General features: G+C 41.7%; 2 protein-coding genes across 2 annotated transcripts in view; one reads left to right on the forward strand and one right to left on the reverse strand.

Moving 5' to 3' along the window:
* The window catches only part of LOC307161943 (interferon-induced very large GTPase 1-like), a 65,944-nt gene extending 52,041 nt beyond the window's left edge, over nt 1-13,903 (forward strand). The window contains exons 4-5 of the mRNA XM_079876911.1: nt 7,676-7,743; nt 8,637-13,903. Coding sequence (XP_079733037.1) covers nt 7,676-7,743; nt 8,637-13,376 — 4,808 coding nt within the window. The 3' untranslated portion in view covers nt 13,377-13,903. The remainder of the gene's footprint in view (nt 1-7,675; nt 7,744-8,636) is intronic.
* pias4b (protein inhibitor of activated STAT, 4b) overlaps nt 1-23,997 on the reverse strand; it is a 176,629-nt gene that overhangs the window by 96,890 nt on the left and 55,742 nt on the right. The gene's annotated exons all lie outside the window — the stretch shown is intronic.

Below are 23,997 nucleotides of genomic sequence, written 5' to 3' on the forward strand. Positions count from 1 at the left end.
CATTTAATGCTGCCGTCCCAGACCTATTTCATCTTACATTTCGGGCGTAGGTTTGATTTTGAGATTGGTGGGGACATCCTCGGAAGCTCAGGATTCAGCAAACGAATAGGATCATGTATTAAACTTTTTAGTTTATATTGACCTTAACAATATGTTAGAGGGGAGGTTGATTGCGATTTTACTTTTTGCATTTTTAAATAGTGTATATTGTCACTGTTGGTGCATGAACAGTATCTGCAAAGTTGCTGCGCTGAAAGTTCAACGTAAGCGGAGATATCGTCTTTTAAAAGTCAGGAAATTTAATGCCTGCAAAAACTACTCAAATGTGACTACAACGATCAACCCTCTCTCCGGAACATGCAAAAAAGGGGGCAAGGCCATGTTCTATGGCTTTGTCGAAGAGAAAGAGTTATAGTGAAGAGCTGTAGCCATGCCGTCGAAAGTGTGTTATTTTCACCCAGCTGTCAGGTCTTCTTTGTTCGGGCTTCCTACGGATGCTGTAGTTCGTCAGCAATGGTTAAAATTTATGTTTGATTATGTTCCTGACAATTATAATCGTAATTTAGCTCTCTGTGCTGCGCATTTTACAGAAGACAGCTTCCAGAATCTACACGAGTTCAATGCTGCTTCAATGCTGCTTGACTCTCTTCATTACCGCTTTCTGGGTCTGATTCTGGCTCAAACTGATACGGCAATATTGACACTATTATTTACATTTGACCGGGCGTGAAGTTTCCGGACAATGTGCAGTACGCAGTTTAACCAATTATAACACACCGGCCAAACTAACCAATCTGAGCCCATTGCTTGTTTCTGAGGGAGTGGTTTCATAGAATCAGGAAGTCAACCGGTCGTTCAAATGACAGAGGTGATAGCGGCTAACAATAAAGGTGACATTTATGAAAAATAAGGCATTTTTTAACAAACGAAACACGAAGACATGTTATATTGCACCCCATAAACACAATCAAGCAAAGAAAAAAGGCAGTAAACCACCCCTTTAAATAAATTAATTCTGTAATGTTACAGGTAACTAATAATGAAAAGGAGGCAGTTTAACCGAGACTTAACTTTACTCTGTTCATAGTGCAATGCAATAGTCAATGTCAGTGTGTCTACTGTCTTGTTCCTTGCTATTTGAAGAAGCCAAGCACATGTCTGCATCTGCCATTAACAGAAATTAACTGTTGGCACATTGTCCAGTTTGTCCTGGTGAACGTCACACAACAATACTGTTAAGTCTCACTTGTGCATAGTTGTTCTGAGCTATATTTTTTAGTCTCCTAAGAGCTCGGAAACTTCTTTCAGCCTCAGCTGAGGAGACGAGACATTTCCAGCAGCAGACCTGCAGCACCAGCAGTTTCAGAACTGGGCGTGAGGGGCGGGGCTTAAACAGTCATAGTTGCGCTACCCATACACGTAATTTTCTTTTGATAAATATAAGCTGTTTTCATATATATATATATATATATATATATATATATATATACAATGAATGTAATATTTATATGATCTCTTGTAGTATTCACCCAGTAGCTGGACAGCGTTGCAGAGTTATGTGTGTATAAGTGCAGAAACAGCTGTATAAAGTTAATTCAAGGTTAAAGTGATACGGATGAGACCACTCAACATATCAATCTACTGATGACTTATTTGTGATTAAAGCAAAAACATGTAGAGCAACTTTACAAGTAGTATGCAGGATGTACTGTATGCTGCCATGGATGAAAAGTGATGCGGTCAAGAGGAAAAAACTCGCCGAATGCAGAGGAGAACACATAAGGCAGGCCTTTTTAAAGAGGGCGTTCCCCATCTGGATGACCTAATTTGGGGAGGTCACTAATTTATCTTTAAATATTCGTGACAAGGACAGTCAGTGACACTCAGATGCTGCTTCATGACCACCTGAAGAGCGTCTCTGGCACCAGAACCATTGCTAATATTGTCTTGATTGAAAAACTTTTTAATATTTGTACTTTACTTAATACTTATATGGGGCCCTATTTTAACGATCTGAAACGCAAGTGTCAAAGCGCAAAGCGCAAGTAACTTTGTGGGCGGGTCTTGGCGCTGTTGCTATTTTCCCGGCGGGATAAATGACTCTTGCGCCAGGCGCAAATCTAAAATGTGTTGGTCTGAAGAGCTTCATTATTCATAGGTGTGGTTTGGGCGTAACGTGAAATAAACCAATCAGAGCCTCATCTCACATTCCCTTTAAGAGCAGGAGCGCTTGTTCTAAGCGGATTCCTATTATAACGACGGTTTTGCCAGACGCGCGCCAGGAGCGGTTCACAGCCAAGGAGAGCAACGCTCTCGTCAGGGACGTTGGGGATGGAGAAACCCACCCAAATTAACTTTGGTTAAAAAGGCGAATGATAATTTGGGTAAATGTGTAAGCTAGATGTATGCTTTTATAATAAATTGTCTATCTATCTATCTATCTATCTATCTATCTATCGTAATAATGTATGATTTGCAAAAATGAAAACTGCTGCTTCTGTGTAGATGAGAGAATCAAAGTGTATGCGCGTTGTGCACACGCTACATTGATTATGGCCAAGCATGCGCCCTTAAAATAGCATATGAATAACATGCGCAACGCGCCACTGACTTTAAACTATTTTTTCCTGGTTAGTTGTGCAATTGTTTTCTAAACCTGCAAAATAGCATGAAGGAACGTTTGCGCCTGAACACGCCTCCTTTTTTGCGCTGAACCGCCCAGGGAGCGCAAGTTCATTCCCTAGTTTAGCGACGTGCTTCTGTGGAGGGAAAAGCGCGCTTTGCGCGGGTGCAAAATAGGAATGATACATGCGTCGGTGTACAAAGTCAATTGCGCTGGGTGCAAGATAGGGCCCATAGAGTATTTGTTGTATCTAGAGATACAAATTGTAATCAATAAATTGACTTCTATTTTTATAACAAAATCTGCCTACTGGGGCATTCTTATTCTAAGTGCTTATAATTCTTGTCAGATTCGACTTACCAAACCTGACAATAATAAAAACAAGGTAAAGGTGTCAAGTTACGCACAGTATATATACAGTACTGTGCAAAAATCTTAGGCCACCACCAGCTTTGTTGTTTACGTATATATTTTTTTGGTCTTTTTTATTAAGATACAAACAGAAAATACAGGAAATATGTACACAAAATGTATAAATTCAGAACAAAATGGCTTCTTTAGGCAAAAATCTCAATTTAGTGTGACCTCCTGGACTTCTTTCAATTTCTCAAAGAAGAAGCTCTGAGAAACTTCTCGTCATATTTTTTAAGTTTTCTTGGCCTTCCAGTCCTTTTCCATTCCATTTTGGGTTAAAGGAGCCATGTTCCTGCTATTGCTCAAGTATAAGATTAGGTCATTAAATACTCTCCACTTTAGCCTATAAAAGGAATTATTTTTATTTTGTTAATACTGCATTCAAATTTCCTGTATATTCTGGTTATATTCTAATAAGGAGACTAAAAAATAATTATATACAGTCATTATACCACTGCTAAAATGTCTCGGGTTACTCGAGTAACCCAGATCAGACTCAACTAAGACCTAGGCGACCAGTTCATACAGAAAGAACCCGGGAACCAGGGGCCGCATCTAAATCCAAGTTATAAAACCTAATAAAAGTGTGCAGAGAGGACCAACCTGCCGCCACACAAATATCCTCTAAAGGAACTCCCTTGAAAAGAGCCTGGGAGGACGCGATACTCCTAGTCGAGGTGAAGGAAGCTTCCACACCTCAGCCAGGGAAATTGTGTCTCTCAACCAGTGAGAGATCCTGTGCTTAGAGGCGACGAGCCTTCGACGGCCAGCCCCAAAGCATATGAACAACTGAGACATTAAATTACATGGGTCAACACTGCCATCTTGTCCATCCTGACAATGACATGACAGCCCATCAGGGCCGGGAGAAAATTATCCAGGGCCAGAGAGACCCTCTGGCAATTTATGTGCCACGAGAGAAGCTCGCCCGTCCAAACACCGCACGCCGGTCTGCCCTCGAAGACCCCACCCCAACTAGTCCAAGAGTCATCCGTTGTGACAACCTGGCGACGCAAACTACACCCATCTTGACCCCCTGAAGTAAAAAGGGGGAGTTACTTCTTGTTGTAGAACAGAAGCTTCTAGGGTGCTGTTCGTGACAGTGGGGTGAACCCCATCAAAGCAAGGAGGGTTGCGGCGGAACTGGAGTGTGCACTCGAATTGGATTGTACAGAGAACCCAGCGCGACACACCTGGCAGAAGTCTCCACGCTGCCAGGTGGTGAGACAAGGGCTGCACGGGAATGGGCCCTGGGAGGGGCCTCGCCGCCAGACTCTCTGAGTGACTGCCAGCGAAAGGTGGTGGGCACAGAACTAAAACATTTGAAGGAGGGCCTGAGGTGTCCTTTGTGAAAATTGGCCCACAGGGGCCCACAGGGGTCACGGGGTCTCTCTCATTCCGGGGTCTAGCATAGAGGCTGGAGCTTTCAGCACGAGGAGAAAGCCAGATGAGTCTCCTTTAGTAGGTGAAACAGCTCAAATGAGAAGATGCATTGAGGGGAGATAGCCTTGAGCGTCTCCATCCTTCAGTACAGGAAGATGGTCTTGGCAGACTGACTCTGCATCCTTAAGCGCGCATGGCGGGGGGTATGACAGAGTTTGATCCGGAGAGCATCTCGAGGGGGAACAGATACGCTTCAGCGGTCTGTCCCTCCCTTCTGAGATGGGGGAAGCTCTCCGTTTCCTGACACGTGGATCAGGAACACCCCTGCGAAGCTGAAGCAGCAGGTTTTGTTGGCTGCCTCAGGTCAACACGTCTACGGGGGCGCTGACGGGGCATCGGATGGCCACGAGCTCCCCAGACCGTGCGAGTTGGGGGATGTCTCAGCTCGTCACTCCTTCTAGGGGCCTCTTTCCGGTGTGCGAAGCAGTCGCTAGGCACTGGGGAAGGAGTAGGAGGTTCGCAAGCCCTCCTAGGCATAAACTGCTTAAGGGCAGCCGACTGCGTCTTAGCAGTTCGGAATTTGTCAACGGAATTTGGATTTGCGAGGCTCGTCCGGCCACTCAATGCTAAGTTTCTCAGTAGCACGTGCTAAAACATCCACAAGCTCAGTGTAGGCCGCAAAAGGCAGCACTTCCAGGCCGATGGGCGAGAGAGCGTCGGCCGCGGACCCGAAATTCTCCGAATCAGACACAGCGCTGAATAAAACATCCTCCAATCCAAAGGAAACAACATCGCATGCCTCTGGACTGGGGCATAAATAGTTATGGAGAAACTCCACTGGAGAATCTGAGGAGCAGATGGCCATCAGCCAATGAATTGCCGTGATTCTATGCGGGTTCAGACAATCAGGGTCATTGGGTCATCGCTATGAAAAAAACAACATCTAATGGAGGCCTAAGACTTTTGCACAGTACTATATACACAGTATGTGTGCAGTTAGAGCTGGAATCATGGCTTTGTCGGGACAGCATTCTTGCAAATGAACAGAGAAAAGTGAGATGAAGTGAAATGAAGTGAAAAAATGAGACACTGCTGCTTTTTATATAATGAATTTTCCATTATGAATTATAATAGCTTGGTTCGTTGGATTGTTTTCTTATCTCAACTGAAACACCCAAGAGTTTGTTTTCAATGAGGCCGAGAACACCTCTTTCAGGATATATTGGAGCAATTATTTTGTGTGAATGTGTGCGGATCCGAGCATGATTGCAGTGTTTATATATGCCTAAATGAACCGAACTAAGGGAGAAAATGCACCAAGTTCTGTAACAAGTCTTTTAGTCCGAAGTAGATATATAGTGCTTTTCCACTGCATGGTACTGTACTGCTCACTTTCGGGGGGGTTTCCACTGTGTACAGTACCTAGTACTTTTTTTTTAATCACCACCACGGTTGAGGTTCCAAGCGAGTCATACCGATACTAAAATGTGACGTGTAAACACTGCAGATCCCTGATTGGTCAGAGAGTATCGTCACTACCAGCGTCATTGGATTTGCGTCACGAGACACTAAACCCGCTAGATTTAAATAGTCAGCAATAGCCACCGCAGAATCATTGATCTGTACAACTTTTTTTTTTAATTAATTGCTTTAAATGACTTACAATTTTTTTTTTAAAGTTGATGTATCGTGGTCAGTAGACGAGGTGGTGGGACAGCTATAACGATCAGTCTATAATCACACCCACTTTGAAGCGGCACTAAACTGCAGTGGAAAAGTAAAGCGAGCCAAGCAGAGTCATACCACGCAGCGGAAAAGAGCATATAGTCACTGTGCTTGTAATGCTGGGAGTACAAGCTGAATATTGTGTGTAAAAGTACTGTAGGAACCATACTTACCACCTTATTTAATTTGTATAAATTTGTTCATTTAAATATCAGTTTGTTGTGTATTGTTAATTGTGTTTATTTCTCTGAGTGTGTGCCCTCTATAGGTGAGAGGTGAAAGGTTGTATAAAGGATAGGCCACCCCTGACAGGAAGGGGGCGCTGGTGCAAGAAGCACAGTCTTTTGACCGTACACATGGAGCTAGGGTGGCATGGTGCAACAAACTTGCAAGCGGCCTAAAAGTTGTTTGTTTTGTTTTATGTTACAATGCTTCTTTATTTTTGATTTAATAAACTTCAGTTATTTGTTTGGAACATCAACACGCCTCTCTGGATCTATTTATGGTACGCGTCAGAATCATAGCATCAGCATCTCCCACAGTGGACAAGGAACAAGGATTAAAAATAGGAGACTTGTTTTACCACTAAAAGTACAGTAACTTCAGGTAATTAAATTTCACAGACCTCACGTGTTTGATTGAGCTTATCATCACAGTTTAGCGTAATGTCATATCTTTTTACACTTGCATGTTGCAGTCGGGCTGTTTGCAGCGTTCGCTAGATGTGCCATTCCACAGCTAAAGCATGACTTCCTCTGACAAAAACAAAAACTCAAAACAGTGGTGACACCAGTAAACTACTCAACTTTGTCAAATTTGCCATTTTGATGAAGAATAAAAAAAACCAAATTGCCATTTTAAATTGAGAATATGCTATGATTTACATGATTCATGTGGCAAACTGACATGTTTTCAACATATTAAAGATGGTTATGGCCTAGATGGTGAAAAAAAATCATCTAAAAATTTTGATTAGAACTGCTCACGGGATGAACAAAGAAACCTTTTGTTTTGGTGGCAATAAACAATAAGAGTTTGTTTTTCTTCATAACACACATTGGGACAAGTTTGTAAGAATCCTAAAAAAGGCATTATAATAACGTAATCAAATTTTGCAAATCAAATCTAAATTAATTTTCCTGAATTTACAAAAAACTGCTTTTGATTTAAATTGAATTTTTACTGCCTACTCAAAGATTCACACTTTTAGCCGGTAGGGAAGAACAAAAATTTACAAATGATCAAACTGACATTTCAACATGCACCAATATGGGAAAGAATCAGACAATTAAAACTCTATAAAACATACATGTCATTGTCATACATCATCTGAGGGTACAGTACTTGGGTGTTTAGGTGAATGTTATTTACTGTAATATAGTAATGGAATTATTTCAGTCCATAAAAGGAGCAGTATTTAAACAAAAATTGCTAAGGAAATGGCAGCTAAAATCTTGTTACAAATTAACCAACACTATGCAGAGTTTTTCATTGTAGAATGAATATTCTCTTTCTTTTTTTTCTTACAAGATCAAACCACAATTATTGAAGAGAAGATGGACAACACAACCACAAAAGACAAAAGAGAGAGACATAGGGTAAGTGCGATGTGAAGTGTAAAGCAATATAAGAAACCCGAGACATTTAAAGGTTCTCTAAGCGATGTCACGCGTTTTTTAGGCTGAAACATTTTTTGGCTGAAACATACAGCAAACATCTCCTCACTATCTGCTAGCTGCCTGTCCCCTGAACACACTGTAAAAAAAACGCTGTCTCTGTAGACAGCCCAGGCTCCACAAATGGCAACAAAAACAAACTGGGCCAACCTGGACCACGAAACATAAACAGTGTTCCAGCAAATAACCGATAAGAATGATTTGGAGGTGGGGGGTTTAGTGCGCGTGCACATGAAGGAGTGGGGAGTGGAGGAGAGAGAAGCATGAAGAGGGAAGTTAGCTAGAGGAGAGATGTCCTAGACAACGACTAACATGAGAATTATTCCGGTGAACAAATAGCAAAGAAGAGTGAAAAGGAGAAGGAACGCACAAAGTCACGAATTTACATCGGAAAAGTATAGAAGGGAATGGGAGGGGACGGGATGAGGAGGAGGGAGGGTCGAGCTAGCCTCAGTTTTGTTTGACAATACTTAGAACATCAACAAGAAGTGACGTCACCCAACATCGCTTAGAGCAGCTTTAACAGGTTTGGGAATCCATTTGTTTATTTAGGCAGACAAAGTGCTGCCTCTCATGTACAGTTGTTTTTTATACACACATGAGGCTGATGTAAAGTTGAAGCTGTGAAGTTACAACATGAAGTTGTTTTATAATAATATACAAGTTATTGATCATATCTGACTATGGTGCTTGCAAGTCTGTTTGCAGAAAATATGTTGTTAGAAAACTTGCTGTTTTCAATTTGCAGCTCTTTGTACTGGTATATCTATACAAAAATGAGACATAAGAGTAAAATTGTCATGTTTATGTTACAGGCCGAAACAGCCAAAGACCCTAGAACACAAGGAAAAGATGTGGAAAAAGAAGTGGAGGAACTTTTTCAAAGACTTAAACTTGAAGTCAAGAGAAACAAACTGAGAGCTTCAGATGTTCTTCAGATAACTGCAAATTCATTACAGTCCCATGGGTCTTGTACTGAGGAGGAACTGGTTCATATGTTTTTACAAAAATTACTGATGATGAACTACAAAGCAAGAAGTATCACGGTTACAGATACTACGAAGCATCACAAAGAAAAACAACAAAAAGCCCAACAACAATCTGCAAACAATGTTGATGCGTTTAATGCAGTTTTTGGAAAAACATCAACATCTAATAAAAGACAGAGCAACACAGACCCCATTCACCCAATGGATGTTCAGATGGCCGTGTTTCATTGTGCTGATGGTTTCCTGAAGCAGATGATGGTCACTAAACTGTCCCAGTGCCGGTACGCGCTGCCTCTGCTTGTTCCTGATCTGTTCACTCATCAGATTGAGTTCCCTCTGTGGACATTTAGAGAAATTAACCAGAGCTGGAAAATAATAAACAACAAAGAAATCATCAGTCAAATCCAGCCGATCTACAAGGCAGAAACTCCAATGGTGTTTTTCTTCAGGTTTGGCTCAGTGTCCTCATCCAAGTCTGAGCTGATGAACAAGCTGATCAATGAGAAACACGACACGTTCTTCAACAGGAACTGCCCAGGCAGCAGCAGAACCCGAGTCCTGATGGATGGAGTGGTGGAGATCGCCTGGTTCTGCCCCTCTGGGACATATGATGATAAATTCACTGAACGCGTTGCATTCTGTAATCTACACGGTGATGCAGGAGACCATGAGAAACAGATGCATATAATGACTGAACTGGCCTCAGTCAATGTTGTTGTTTTACCACAATTGGACAGAAATGACAAAAGTGCAGAAAAATTCCAAAAACTCTACGAGGACCCAAAGCCACTGATTTGCCTTCTTCCTGAGGATGATTCACTGTACACTGAGGTGGGGACTGGAAAATATAAAATTGGTTTGAAAGACAGAGGTCAAGCAGAAATATCTAAAGATCTCAGAGAAGCTATTACAGATAGCCTCTTATTCTCATCTTCAAAATCACCTTCCACTTTCAGACTTGAAAATGTGGCCACACACTCAGACATCAGAGTAGATCAGGAAGATGTTGATGACTGCAGAGAAGGAAGAGAAGCAGCTCAAGAAATGGTGAGACTACTGGAGAAGAAAGATCTGACAAAAATTAAAGAATCATTTCTGCCCTGTCAGGGCGAACTGTGGCATCAGTGGTGTCAGAAGAATAAAGAACTAAATCGACCACAAGGAGATGTCACAGAAATGGAAATTGGTAAAAAAAAAACTGAGATGATGAAAGTACGTGAACAGCAGCATAAATCTGACATAAGTAGGTTTATACATTTATTCGTGGAACAAATGAACTCAGGTGCTGAAAATAAGTCAACGTTTTTTCTTAAATGGCTCAGAATCCTCCTGGATGAATATACCTCCGCTGACCTTTCAAAACTACATCTTGAGTATGATGGAAAATGGTTAAAACTGAAAGAAAATCCTGACAAATCTGAAAAACTCAAGCCTGAACTTCTGGAACTATCTGAGAAACTTCAAGCTGCGGCCTTTGGTTTGGAGCACATCCTCAGAGAAATTGGACAGATTTATGAATCATGTTCATCTGTGAAGAAGAACAAGACAGACCTGCAGATTGACTACCATTCTCTCCCGGGTCTTGCAGCACAGATGATGATCTCTGGATTTCCACTGGAGCTGATGGATGGAGATGCTGGCCATGTTCCTCAGGACTGGGTCACTGTTGTTCTAGAAGAACTCATCCAGAAACTGGGAGACCAGAGAGTCTTTGTTCTGTCCATTTTAGGGATTCAGAGCTCTGGGAAATCCACCATGCTGAATGCCATGTTTGGACTGCAGTTTGCCGTCAGTTCTGGCAGGTGCACCAGAGGAGCTTTCATGCAGCTGGTCAAAGTGTCAGACGAGATGAAAACACAGATGAACTTTGACTATATTCTGGTTGTTGATACTGAGGGACTTCGTTCTCTAGAACTGGCAGGAAGATCAACAAGACACCATGACAATGAATTGGCCACGTTTGTTATTGGCCTTGGAAATTTGACATTGATCAACATCTATGGAGAAAACCCCACAGAGATGCAGGACATTCTTCAGATTGTTGTTCAGGCCTTCTTGAGGATGAAGAAGGTAAATCTGTCTCCCAGCTGTGTGTTTGTGCATCAGAACGTTTCAGACGTCACAGCTGAAAAAAATACCATGGAAGCAAGGAGACGACTGCAGGAGACACTGGATAGGATGACCAAACTCGCTGCAGAAGATGAAGTCTGTAATGCAGAACGTTTCAGTGATGTCATTCAATTTGATGTACAGAAGGATGTGAAGTATTTTGCTCAGCTCTGGGAGGGCAGCCCACCAATGGCACCACCCAACCCTTCATATTGTGAAAGTGTTCAAGACCTCAAGAAAACTATTCTTTCTTGTGTTTCAAAATCAAATGTCATGAAGCTGACACACATCAAAAATCATATTAAAAATCTCTGGGATGCTTTACTGGACGAACGCTTTGTGTTCAGCTTCAAAAATGCTCTGGAGATTGCCACATACAGAAAACTGGAGACGGAATACAGTAAGTGGACCTGGAGTCTTCGGAAGGCCATGCTGGAAACTGAAAACAGATTACAGAACAAAATAGAAAATGAAGCAATCGATGTGGTTGAGGAAAGAGATCTTCAAGAGGAACTAAATGTACAAAGTACAGAAGTGAAGAAATCTATGTCAGAATTCTTTGAGAAAGACAGCAATGCCAATATTCTGATTCAGTGGAAAAACTCTTTCGAAATAAAAATCACACACATACAGGAAAACATTGTTAGGGAAACAAAGTCGAAACTGAATGAGGTGCTACAGCAGCGAGTCCTAAAGAAAAAGATTGATGATCAGAGGACACAAAATGAAAACGCTCTGCTTGAGAAGGCCAAAAATCTTGCCTTAACTCTCAAAGACCAAGCAAATAATGAGGCGTTCCTGCAAAGAGATTTTGATTCATTTTGGGAAAAATGTGTAGATGAGATTAAGAAAGTCACACCTCAAGGCACAGACCTTTACATTTTAAAAGATATGATGGAGGTCCTCAGTGATGCCAACGAAAGTTTCGCAGACCCCTCAATGAAGAACAAAAAGTGCAACATTTTCATGATGTCAGACTATTCAGAGTATGTACAGAATCAAAAACAGAAGATCTCTCTTACAAATCCATTCGGATTGACTTATTCTCTAACTAAAGAGGATCAGACTCAAATCAAAACCTTAATTTTAGATATTGCAGAGCAAGCAAAAAATATTATCATGTCAAAAAACATTGCAAAGATGGGCTACAATAAAAGTTACATTCAAGAACTCAGTGATTTCATCAACAAAAAATTAACAGAATATGAGAAAAGAAAAAAAGATAAATATGTGTTCAAGAAACACTTCTTCAGTGATTTGGTCCTTGCCATATTGCACACAGTAAAACCGATAATCATGGAACAACACAAAAAATTCAAGCAAGCCAATGATCCTGTTCTCTATTTTGCAAGAAAAAGAGAAGAATATTACAGTATTTTCCAGAAATACTGCCAGGGGGCAACATCAGCTACGATCATAGGGGAGATCATCTGTAACAAACTTAAAGAACCCATTGAGCAGAGTGTCTACAAAAAAACTGCCCGAGATTTGGCAGATGAAATGAGGGCAAACTGTGAATCACTGAATGGAAACAGATCTAATCTGGAGAAACACATCCTGAAGACACTGGCAGAAAAGGAGGATTTTGAGGCATACAAAACCTACATTCATAAACCCAAAGAGCACTTCCAGAGTTTCATCAGAGAGGAAGTCAGTCAGTACATCACTGCTAAGTTCAACACCAGTGTTCTGCCCAAGATGAGCGATGATTTAAAACAGAAGGAGAAGCGGATCGTAGAAGCAGTGAAGAGAGCAACTGAAGAGGTTGATGAAAACCATGGAGATGCTGATCTCTGGTTGAAGACTTTCACTCTGATGTTATCAGATGTGCTGATATTCTCTGAGAATGACCTCAGAGGAGTTAGTCGTGATGATGTTGATGTAAAACTCCTACAAGAGGTAATAATGAAGGAAATTCCTTCTATAATATCTGGGATTGGTGAGAAATTGAATACAGAATCTTTTCCATCAAATCTGGAATATAAGGACAGGCCCGATGAGATACTATATGAACACCTCTGTAAGTGCTGTTGGGTTCAGTGTCCGTTCTGTAAAGCCATTTGCACCAACACAGCAGAAGACCACGATCCACAACCTCACAGTGTTCCTTTCCATCGAATTGATGGACTGAATGGGTGGCATTATAGAGGAACAGAAGATCTTTGTGCAAGTTTTTGCACAACTCTAGTGTCAAGTACTGGGTCTTTTTACCCATCTCGTGAATCTACAGAATACATTAAATATAAAGATTACAAAACTGCAGGAGGGGTTTATGCTAAATGGAGCATCACCCCTGACTTCACTGAGCTGTCCTATTGGAAGTGGTTTGTCTGCAGATTTCAGAAAGATCTGGAAAATCATTACAATAAAAAATGTCAGGGTCGAGGTGAGATTCCGGACGAATGGAGAAACCACCAAAAACAGGATGCTATTGACAGTTTGGACAAATACATCTGAACAAGCAGTCATTTTTATTCTTTGATTTAAGTCTTTTTGAATAATATTTTAGTTCAAGTCAGAACACCTTTGAAGAAAATGCTAGACTGTTAGAAAAAATTATAAAGCTTAATAATCAAATGCATAAAGCTAATCATTAAATGCAACTAAACTCTTCTGTATAATTATGGAGTTCTGAATATGTATGCTTTTGATAAGAAAATAGTTTTTGCATGCTTATTTGAAACTTTAAGAGGATCTTTTCCTAATATCATTGTTAGCAATAATTAGTTCCTAAATGTATACAAAATACTTCATAAATGTGTTATAAACTACAGCAAACAGGAGATTTGAAACTCCTACATGTAGTGCATGTTTGATTTCTGAGTCTGACCATGAATTATTTTGTGACTTTCATAATTATGCTAAGACAAGGGCCTAAATAATAATGCATGCGTCCTATTTCACCTATGATATAAAATAAAACTGTCTAGCAAATGTATTAAAATTATGTCAATTCTGAATAAAGGTCAGATTTAAATTCTTTCAAGTGCATTTTGTGCCTGATTGCAGATCACATCCAGACACCCCTGGAATCAAAGCTTTAAGTGATCGAATAACAATCCGAGTGCTCTTGACCACATTAAAAGCCAGGTGTATAAAAACACATTTGTAGTTGTTAAGATACAGTTGTTCTGTAAATAGAAATGTGTTTTGTTCTTCACATTCAGCTAATATGTAAGAGGTTAACTTATTAAATGGTTAGAAAAGTGTGTCATAAGTATTTCAAACTTGACATGAGTATGAGGATCATAGAACTATTTCAATCTGAGTAAGTTATCTACTTTGTTTCTCTTCATTAAATAGTTTGACTGAAGTTTCTCCAATTCATATAAAAACACACTATACTACAAATATATGCTTGTTTACTTTGTGCATTTTTTTTAACTTTAACTTTAATTGAGCATGATTGCCGCAAAACTAGTCTCTGCACCAAAACCAAAGATTGTCTTATTATTCCATTCCATGTCTTATTATTATGTGTACCAAAATATATATACCCGGCTGATGCCCGGGATAGTTGTTAATTTCCTGACCAATGATTTATGAAAATTATTTAAATCCTGATGCTTTGCCATTTTGACTATGGCTCATTTCCCCCCCAGGAGTATAGCCTACCAGTTATGGCCAGAGAGGATGGTCAGCACAATTCCCATGATTGGCAATGTTCAAATTCACATCCGTCTCCACTGAGGGTATAAGACGCCTGCATGTTGGGGTCTCCATCTGGCTACCTGGTTGATGCAAGGATAGATCCTGCAGTAACGCAACCTGTGGAATGATGGAAGGAATTTTCTATTTACTAAACTAGTTTCAGTGAATGGCATTAATAATTTCAAAGAAGATGAACAGATTTTATAGACAACTGAAAAAATTATTTAGTATGCCAAGCATTTCAAAGAGAAGGAAAAGTTAGCGTGATTAACTGAAACACAGATGTTCGGAGGATACTGATCTTCTTCAACACCGACGCTCTCACAATTTGCTTTGATGTCCGGCGCTCTGGCTCCCGGCAAACATGTGACTATGGTGGCTTGTGTCTCTATTTTCACGTTCCGTGTAATAGAATCGCCAATAACTAGGACACATTCAACAGGATTCTCAGTGGGTGTTTCACTGAGTGGGGAGAATCTATTGTTATGGTAATCGGAACGGAAGAGCGGTGATTTGTCCCGCAACTACAGTGTCTCACCGTCACCCAGTTGCCCTGCTGCACGGGCTCTACTTCAGCCGGAACCGAACAATGTACAGAGTAAGATAAGCTAGTCGCATCCAAAGCAGTATCTAAAGCCCTTGCACTCTACTATCCTCAATTAAAGTTTGGATGCGTGTCTCTAGTTCTGAAATCTTCTCCATCAGCCTGACTATCTCCCTGCATTTATCACTTATAAATCCTTTAGTGCTGACAGAGAAGGCTATGCTATACATGTGACACGATGTGCAAGTGACAATAAGAGAAGATGACTGACTCACCGTGTTTGTTGACCTTTTCCTAGACCACAGTTGCTTGATGGACTCGTAAATGGCGCGAGAGAAAAAAAAAAAAAAAAGACTGCAGGCACAGATGGAACGTTAACAGGCTAGCGAATTACTAGCGTGTTGTGCTAGCGATGTGAATCAATGTGAATCAAATAGCCTACAAGAGTCATCTGAATCAATGTGAATACAATTTTTTTGATGACGAATACGAATAAATGCATACCGTACGAATATTTCGGACAGCGTATTTTTCTTCAGCTGAGCACTGTTCACCATGATGATTTTGAACTGCATGAAATATGATTGAAATCACTTTTTTTTTTAAAGAAAGAAAATACAGTAAAGTGCAATATGTGCAGCTCAAGACTGTCATATCGGCTAAATAAAATTATCATGAGAACAAAAGTCACATCGGAGCATCCCTAATCTTTTCAGATCCATTAACCATGTTTAAAATGTACATTTGGTTCAGTTTTCTTTTCATTTGAATTCTGCATTGCATCTGGACGTCACTCTTTTAGGAAAATAATAAATAGAGGTGCACAAAAGTGAACATTTGTAAGGTTACTGAAATTTGAAAATGCATTTAAATTTTCAAAACCCCAAATACTACAAAAAATTATGTTCTTTCTCAGTGTTTTTGTCTTGTTTTCCAGCACAAATATCTAAACATTCTTAAATCAAGATACATTTACTGGAGAAGAACAATGACTTAAGCTTTCTGAAAAATGTATTAATTATGTTTAAAACAAGAAAAATATCTGTCAGCGGGTCAGAAAAATCTACTTATTTCAGAGGGAAATCAGATTATTTTCTGACCCCATTGGATGATTTTAATTTAGCTTTTTTTGAAGCATAAACTCACTTTATTTGGATATATTTTTCAGCAAACAATTAATATCTTACAACATTTTACTTCTCCAGTAAACGTGTCTTGATTTAAGAATGTTTAGATATTTGTAATGAAAACCAAGAGACAATTACTAAGAGAGAAAACTTCTCAGTTACTAACGTAACCTCGGTTCCCTGAGATGAGGGAGCGATGGGAAAACTCCTTTTCTCGAGAATATTGAAGCCAAATCTTTAAAACGCAGCGCAGCTGCACAGCATACACAGATGAGCGGCGAGCGCGGTCATTGGCTGTGCTGCGGCAACTGCACGAACCTATGGTGAGGCGGCTCAGACGCGCGAACCAATCAGGGCACTTCGCGCCCTGGCACGTCAGAGCCCTCCAGAATGGGTGTGGCTTATGGCTATAAGCACCCATTCCTCGCCTAGGAACTCCAGGTTTAATCGACTGAAGCGATCCCCTGATCACAGCACAGTGACCTCATCTCAGGGAACCGAGGGTTACGTTATTAACCGAGACGTTCCCTTTTAAGAGGTCTCTCGTATTGCGTAAGGCTAGCTTTACGCTGTGGGAACCCCCTTCAAAATGCTGTTCATGCTTAACTTCGCTCCATACAGTAGCCCGAGGCAAGATGCCTGAGGCTAAGAAAGAGTAAAGTATAAACCCAATAAAGCCAGTCCATGACAGGCTTCGTAAAGGGAAAAAACAAGGAATGGGCCTTGAAAAGGAGGTTTGAGAGGAATGTGTAGGTGGCTGGCTTGAGGCCAGTGGAGGTGTCGGTAAGAACAGAACAGTCCAGTCCAGTCACTTTAATTACACAATGGGCCCTATTTTAACGATCTGAAACGCAAGTATCAAACGCGAAACGCAAGTAACTTTGTGGGCGGATCATGGGCGCTGTTGCTATTATACCGGCGGGATAAATGACTCTTGTGCCTGACGCAAATCTAAAATGGGTTGGTCTGAAGTAGCTTCATTATTCATAGGTGTGGTTTAGGCGTAACGTGAAAAACCAATCAGAGTGTCATCTCACATTCCCTTTAAGAGCAGGCGCGCTTGTTCCATGGCGGATGCTTTTATAACGGCGGATTTGCCAGGCATACACCAGGAGTGGTTCATAGCCGAGGAGACCGACGTTCTCATCATTGTCGTAAAACTCAGAGAAGTGACATTGGGGATGGGAGAAACCCACCAAAATTAGCTTCGGTTTAACAGGCGTATGATAATTTGGGTAAATGTATAAGCTAAATTTATGCCTATTTTTTCACATCTTCATGGACACAACAATGATTTTGTGTGTTAATATTTTTCCTTGTAATAATGAAGCCTATGATTTGCAAAAATGAAAACTGCTGCTTCTGTGTAGATGAGAGAATCAAAGTGTATGCGCGTTGTGCACATGCTACATTTCGGCCAAGCATGCGCCCTGACAATAGCATTTGAATAACATGCGCAACGCGCCACTGACTTTAGACTAGGTTTTTCCTGGTCAGTGGCGGAACTGTTTTCTAAACCTGCAAAATAGCATCAGGGAACGTTTACGCCGCAACATACCTCCTCTTTTCGCTGAACCGCCCCCGGGAGCGCAAGTTCATTCCCTAATTTACCGACATGCGTCTGTGGAGGGAAAAGTCCGCTGTGTATTTGTTTACAGGTGCTGTCTAATGAAGTCTGTGGCTGATTGATATTATAACGGCAGATTTGCCAGGTAGCCTACAAACAAAGTCAATATATAAATTTTATCTGCCCCGTAATTAATAAACTGGTAATGCCTATAAATACTCAAATGCACATATTCTTACAATTACCACAGCGAGTCACATGAGCAATATAAACCAAGTTAAACTGTTCAATCTAACAGTAGAAACGTATGGAACTTACATAGTTCAATAACGTACACAAATCAGGAGACATGGCATTTCCAGCAGCAATACACAAGGATTCCTCCATGTGGCATGAACAGAAGGAAGGGGCTGTGTTTACAGGTGCTGTCTAATGAAGTCTGTGGCTGGTTGAAGCTAATTAGTTGAAGGTGTGGTGAACTGCATGGGGAACTGAGTGGCAAAGAAAAATGAGGCGTGGCAACTGCAGGACAGAGAGGAAAACTTCCAAACAGCCGCCCCCAAATTTGCCTTGCAAATTTGCTAGAGTGGGAGGTCATGGGGGTTCAGGTAGGGCAGGGAGTTGGATGAGGCGGGCAACGGGTCTTGTGTACTGTTTGTCCCCCACCTGGACATCTGCAACCCTACAACGGCCGTCCTTGCCGGGATGGAGGGAAATCAATTTACCTACTGGCCAGAGGGATTGGGGGAGCTGAGGGTCAAGAATGAGAACAACAGTGTTTAGTTGGCAAGGATTATCAGTGCGCCACTTCTGTCTAGACTGGAGAGAAGGAAGATAATTTCTGAGGAAGTGAGCCCAAAAATGATTGGAAAGAATATGACTATGACGCCACTGATGGCGGCTGCGCAGCTCAGAGTCAGGATACGTTACCAAGGGGAGGGAAGAGTCATGCCGCCCCATGGGCAACAGGTTAGGAGTCAGAAGCGACATAACCCAGGGGCTTTGAATTGAGGATATCACTGTGCGTAGCACCTCTTCAGTGACAGCTTGGGCACCTAGGGTGGTCTGCAGGGCAATCTTGATGGAATGTATTTCACAATCCCACGTCCCGCCGAAGTGGGGTGTATGTGGGGGATTGAACTTGAAGGAGATCCTCTGTTTAGCCAGGACTGCCTGGAGGTCAGGGGTCAGGGATCGGTAGACTTCCTGTAGTTTCCTGATGTTTCCTGATAGCCTCACGACCCCTCAGGATCCAGAATCGCCTCCTCAGCTCAGCGAATAGCCTCTCGGGACCAGAATGATGTAGGTGGTCATCACAATCTTTAATTATAAGTTTTGTGACCGGATGGTCTGGGTCCAGGACAACTGGATGTATGGCATCAGGGGGCAGGTCACTGCTTTGTCATAACCTTTCACCTACTCGAATGAAACTTGACACTGGATCTAGTTCCAGAGCAAGGGAGAGAAGATGACTGGAATGTGGAAGGGGTTTGTGGGTCTGAAGGCATGCCAGATCATTTCCAAAGGAATCCAGCTGGGTCTGTCTTAGGATGGCAATTTCTGCATCGAGGTAGGTTGCTGACGATGGTGTTGCAGGAGGCTCTGCCACCCCATGATGGGAAGCAGCGGTAGAGTCAAGGAGATCCTAAAAGGTGGTGAACTGGGTAGGGTTAGAGATGGAGGGATTTTGGCCAAGAAATACGGCACCACAGAAACTGGGCTTACGTAGCTCTACAGGATTTTCGGGGGTTGCAGGAGGAAGGCAGGTCCTTGGTTCCACCTGCAAGGCTTACTTAGATTAGACAGCTGCTTCCCTCTAGTCAGATCGTCAGCTGAGTTGTTCTGGGAATCCACATAGCGCCATTCCTGGCTTTTGGTGAGTTCCTGGATTTCAGTCACCCTGGTTCCAACAAAGACCTTATAGCGGCATGAGTCTGAGAGAAGCCAATAGAGGACGGTGGTAGAGTCACTCCATAAAGTAGCCTGTCTGATGTTGAGGGTGAACTCCGTTTGGAGGAGGTTGAACAGTTGAGCTCCAATGAGGGCTGCACACAGTTCAAGTCGAGGGATAGATAGTTGTTTTTTGGGCGCAACACGGGACCTCGCCATTAGGAAGGACACATTCACCTGTTGACCATCTTCAGTGCGCATGTAGGCGACTGCGCCATAAGACTGCTCTGACGCATCACAGAAGATGTGCAGGTCTTGGATGGCTGAGGGGGTGTCTACTGTCCAATGGATAAGACAACGGGGCAGTACTATTGAGGAGAGATTAGGGAGTTCTCCTTCCCAGGAAAGCCAGGCTTCTAGGATGTTGTGGGGAACGTTTGGGTCATCCCATTCTCTTGCCTTTGCCCACAGGTGCTGGACAATGATCTTGGCTCTTGTTGTGTAGGGGAGGATATAGCCAAGAGGACCGTACTGGCTCGCAAGAACCCTGCAGATGTGACGCATGGTTGGAGTAGTAGCTTCAATAGCTCTGTGCCTGTATTTCAGGGTGTCCGTATGGCAATTCCAGTGGAGGCCTAGAGTAGATTCCATGGGATCAAGGGAAGGATGATGTGACAGCCAGAGCTCTGCCTGGTCTGACCTAGCATCGGGAGGGAGATCACAAGGCAAGGCAAGTTTATTTATATAGCACATTTCATACACAATGGCAATTCAAAGTGCTTTACATAGAAGAAATTAAAATAATAAAAAGAAATAAGAATAATTAAAACAGTTTAGAAAAAAATAAAATAAAATAAAATACAGTACAGTACAGTACAGTCGGACAAACATTGGCACAGTGCTCATTCAGTAAATGCATAGCTAAACAGATGTGTTTTGAGTCTGGATTTGAATGTGACTACTGTAGGAGCACATCTGATCTCCTCTGGAAGCTGGTTCCAGCTGTGGCTGGCATAATAGCTAAAAGCGGACTCGCCATGCTTAGAGTGAACCCTTGGTATTTCTAGCTGATATGATCCTAGTGATCTGAGTGATCTGTTGGGTTTATATTCAGTGAGCATATCTGCAATATATTGAGGTCCTAGACCACTGAATGATTTATATACCAGTAATAATACTTTAAAATCAATCCTAAATTTAACTGGGAGCCAGTGTAAAGACCTGAGGACTGGTGTGATGTGTTCATATTTTCTGGTTCTGCTCAGAATCCTGGCGGCAGCGTTCTGTATGAGCTGCAACTGTCTTATGGTCTTTTTGGGAAGGCCAGTGAGGAGTCCATTACAATAATCCACCCTGCTGGTGATGAAAGCATGCACAAGTTTCTCTAAGTCTTGTCTGGAAACAAAGCATCTAATTCTTGCAATATTTTTCAGATGATAGTATGCTGATTTAGTTATTGCTTTGACATGACTACTGAAACTAAGGTCTGACTCTAGTGTCACACCAAGATTCCTGACTTGATTTTTAGTTGTTTGACCCCTAGAGTGAAGGTATGCGTTCACCTTGAGAACTTCATCTTTGTTTCCAAACGCAATGACTTCAGTTTTGTCTTTGTTTAACTGAAGAAAGTTTTGACACATCCAACTGTTGACTTCATCGATGCATTGGCACAGGGAGTCAATGGGGCTGTAATCGTTAGGCGATAGGGCCAAGTAAATCTGTGTGTCATCTGCATAGCTGTGGTAAGCAATTTGGTTCTTTCTCATTATTTGGCTCATTGGGAGCATATACAGGTTGAACAGGAGTGGCGCAAGAATTGAGCCTTGAGGGACTCCGCATGTCATGGATGTCCACTCAGACTTATGGTCTCCTATACTCACATAATAACCTCTCCCATCTAAGTATGACCTGAACCATTTTAGGACTATCCCAGAAAGCCCCACCCAGTTTTCCAGCCTGTCAAGAAGTATGTTATGATCGACAGTGTCAAATGCAGCACTGAGGTCGAGTAGTACCAGCACCGATAATTTGCCTGAATCAGTATTTAAGCGAATATCGTTTATTATCTTTATGAGCGCTGTCTCTGTGCTGTGGTGCGGTCGGAAACCAGATTGAAAATTGTCAAAGTATCCATTCAAGCTCAAGAATTTGTTCAGCTGATTGAAGACAACTTTTTCAATGATCTTGCCTATGAAAGGAAGATTTGAGATCGGTCTATAGTTGCTTAATAGGGTCTTATCCAGATTGCTCTTTTTCAGGAGGGGCTTGACAACTGCAGTTTTCAGGGAGTTTGGAAAAATCCCAGAGAGAAGTGAGGCATTTACCACTTCTAGAAGATCTGCTTCTAAACTGTTTAACACACTTTTGAAAAATGATATGGCAAGTGTGTCAAGAGCGCAGGTTGATGTTTTAAGGTGCTGTACGGTTTCTTCCAAAATTTTGCCATCCATTTCTTTGAAATCAGACATAGTAACTACTTTCTCAGGTGGTTTGATCTGTCTGACCCCAGGGCAACTCAAGGATGTGCTGATCACCTTTCTGATATTATTGATTTTCTCAGAGAAGAAAGAAGCAAACTCACTGCACTTGTTGTCTGAGAGCATTTCACTGGGAATCTGGCTTGAGGGGTTTGTCAGTCTCTCTACAGTATCACAGATGACCTTGGGGTCATTACTGGCCCATTGTCTAATCTCAAAGCCACCAGAGGAGAGGGTTGCACGCATGCAGTGAACGAAGTCCTTAGCTTCCTCTGGTGTGGGAAGACTTTGAAGGCAGTTATCCACATAGAAACAATGCTGTATGGAATAGGCATCAAGACATGATCTTAATGTCATCTATAAAGCTTGGAAGAGCCAGGACATTTTTATTTATATAACTCTGTTTATATAATTCGTCTGAAAGAAGAATGTCATATACACCTGAGGATGACTTGAGGGTGAGTAAATCATGGGCTAATTTTTCTTTTTGGGTGAACTATCCCTTTAAAGACATACATCATTCTTATGAAAATACCTGAAAAATAGAAAAATAATACTAAAGTACTTTGTAACGTAGTTACTTGAGTAGTTTTTTAAGCAAACTACTTATTTACTCTTACTTGAGTCATATTATTTTTCAATACTTCTACTTGTACTCAAGTAAATAATTATTTAAGTAGCAATACTTTTACTTAAGTACAATTTGTTAGTACTCTTTCCACCACTGCCGCAGAATGGGGAGATCCATCTCGTCAAACTCAGGGCAGCCGCCCTTAGCGAGTGGAGCTTCCGCGTGGTCACAGCCCGGACAGGAATCGCAGAGGATGTGACAGTCTCCGCCAAAGAGAGGGCCTATGCAACCAAACCACGTGCAGCAGCGCAGGTGGTTGGAGGCATATGTAACAACAACGCCTCAAATTTGCTCTTTTAGAAAAAGTGTGCCGCAACGGCAAACACACTAATGCGTTAAAAGGATATATTGCACGCCGGATGGCACAGAAGAACAGCGGCTGAAGGCAGCGTCCAGTTGAAAAACCAGGAAAGCCAGCGCCCTCAGAACTGCAAGGCAGTTGGCTTGTTCCGCTTAAGGCTTTTCGATGGCGGTGAGAAGGCTTCTTATGGTGCGTGTCCACTGGCACGGTGCGAGCGGAGTGAAGCGAGTGTTTTTAATTAATTCCTATGGAAGTCGAGCTTGCACAGTGCATTATGGGATTGACAGCAGATCGGAGAAAGCGTTGAGAGCGACCGAGAGCGTCAAAAGGTTGGACAGTTCTTGACTTTATGCAAATATCAAGCGAAAAACGCTGTCGGCAGCCAATTGCTGTGAGGTTCGGGATGTGATGTCTGTCTTTAGATATATTAAATATTTTATTTTAGGTGTTCATTGTGATTATATTGGCTGAGTTTATAAAAGTTTATAAAATTGAAATTATATCTTTTCTTGGTGTATTTGGAAACAAAGCTTGTCTATTTCTAAATGTAATCGCGTGCATCTTATACTGTGTGTGTGTGTTGAAAAAAACATATTAAAAACACTCGCAGTCCAACAGACACACACAAAAGTGAAGGGGTTATAGCGCTGCCAGCGTCTCTGAGCGGAGTTTAATCATCAGGGATGCATGCGATTACATTCGGAAAAAGACAAGCTTCGTTTCCAAATGCCCCAAGCACAGATATCATGTCAATTTTACAAACTTTTAAACCCAGCCAGTATAATCACAATGAACACATTCAAAATGAAATATTTAACATATATAACAACTGCACAACATCTAATTTGTAAACAAAATGATTTATGCACTAAATCCAGCATAAACTCCGG

Source organism: Squalius cephalus (assembly GCF_949319135.1).
Source record: "Squalius cephalus genome assembly, chromosome: 7".
NCBI lineage: Eukaryota > Metazoa > Chordata > Actinopteri > Cypriniformes > Leuciscidae > Squalius > Squalius cephalus.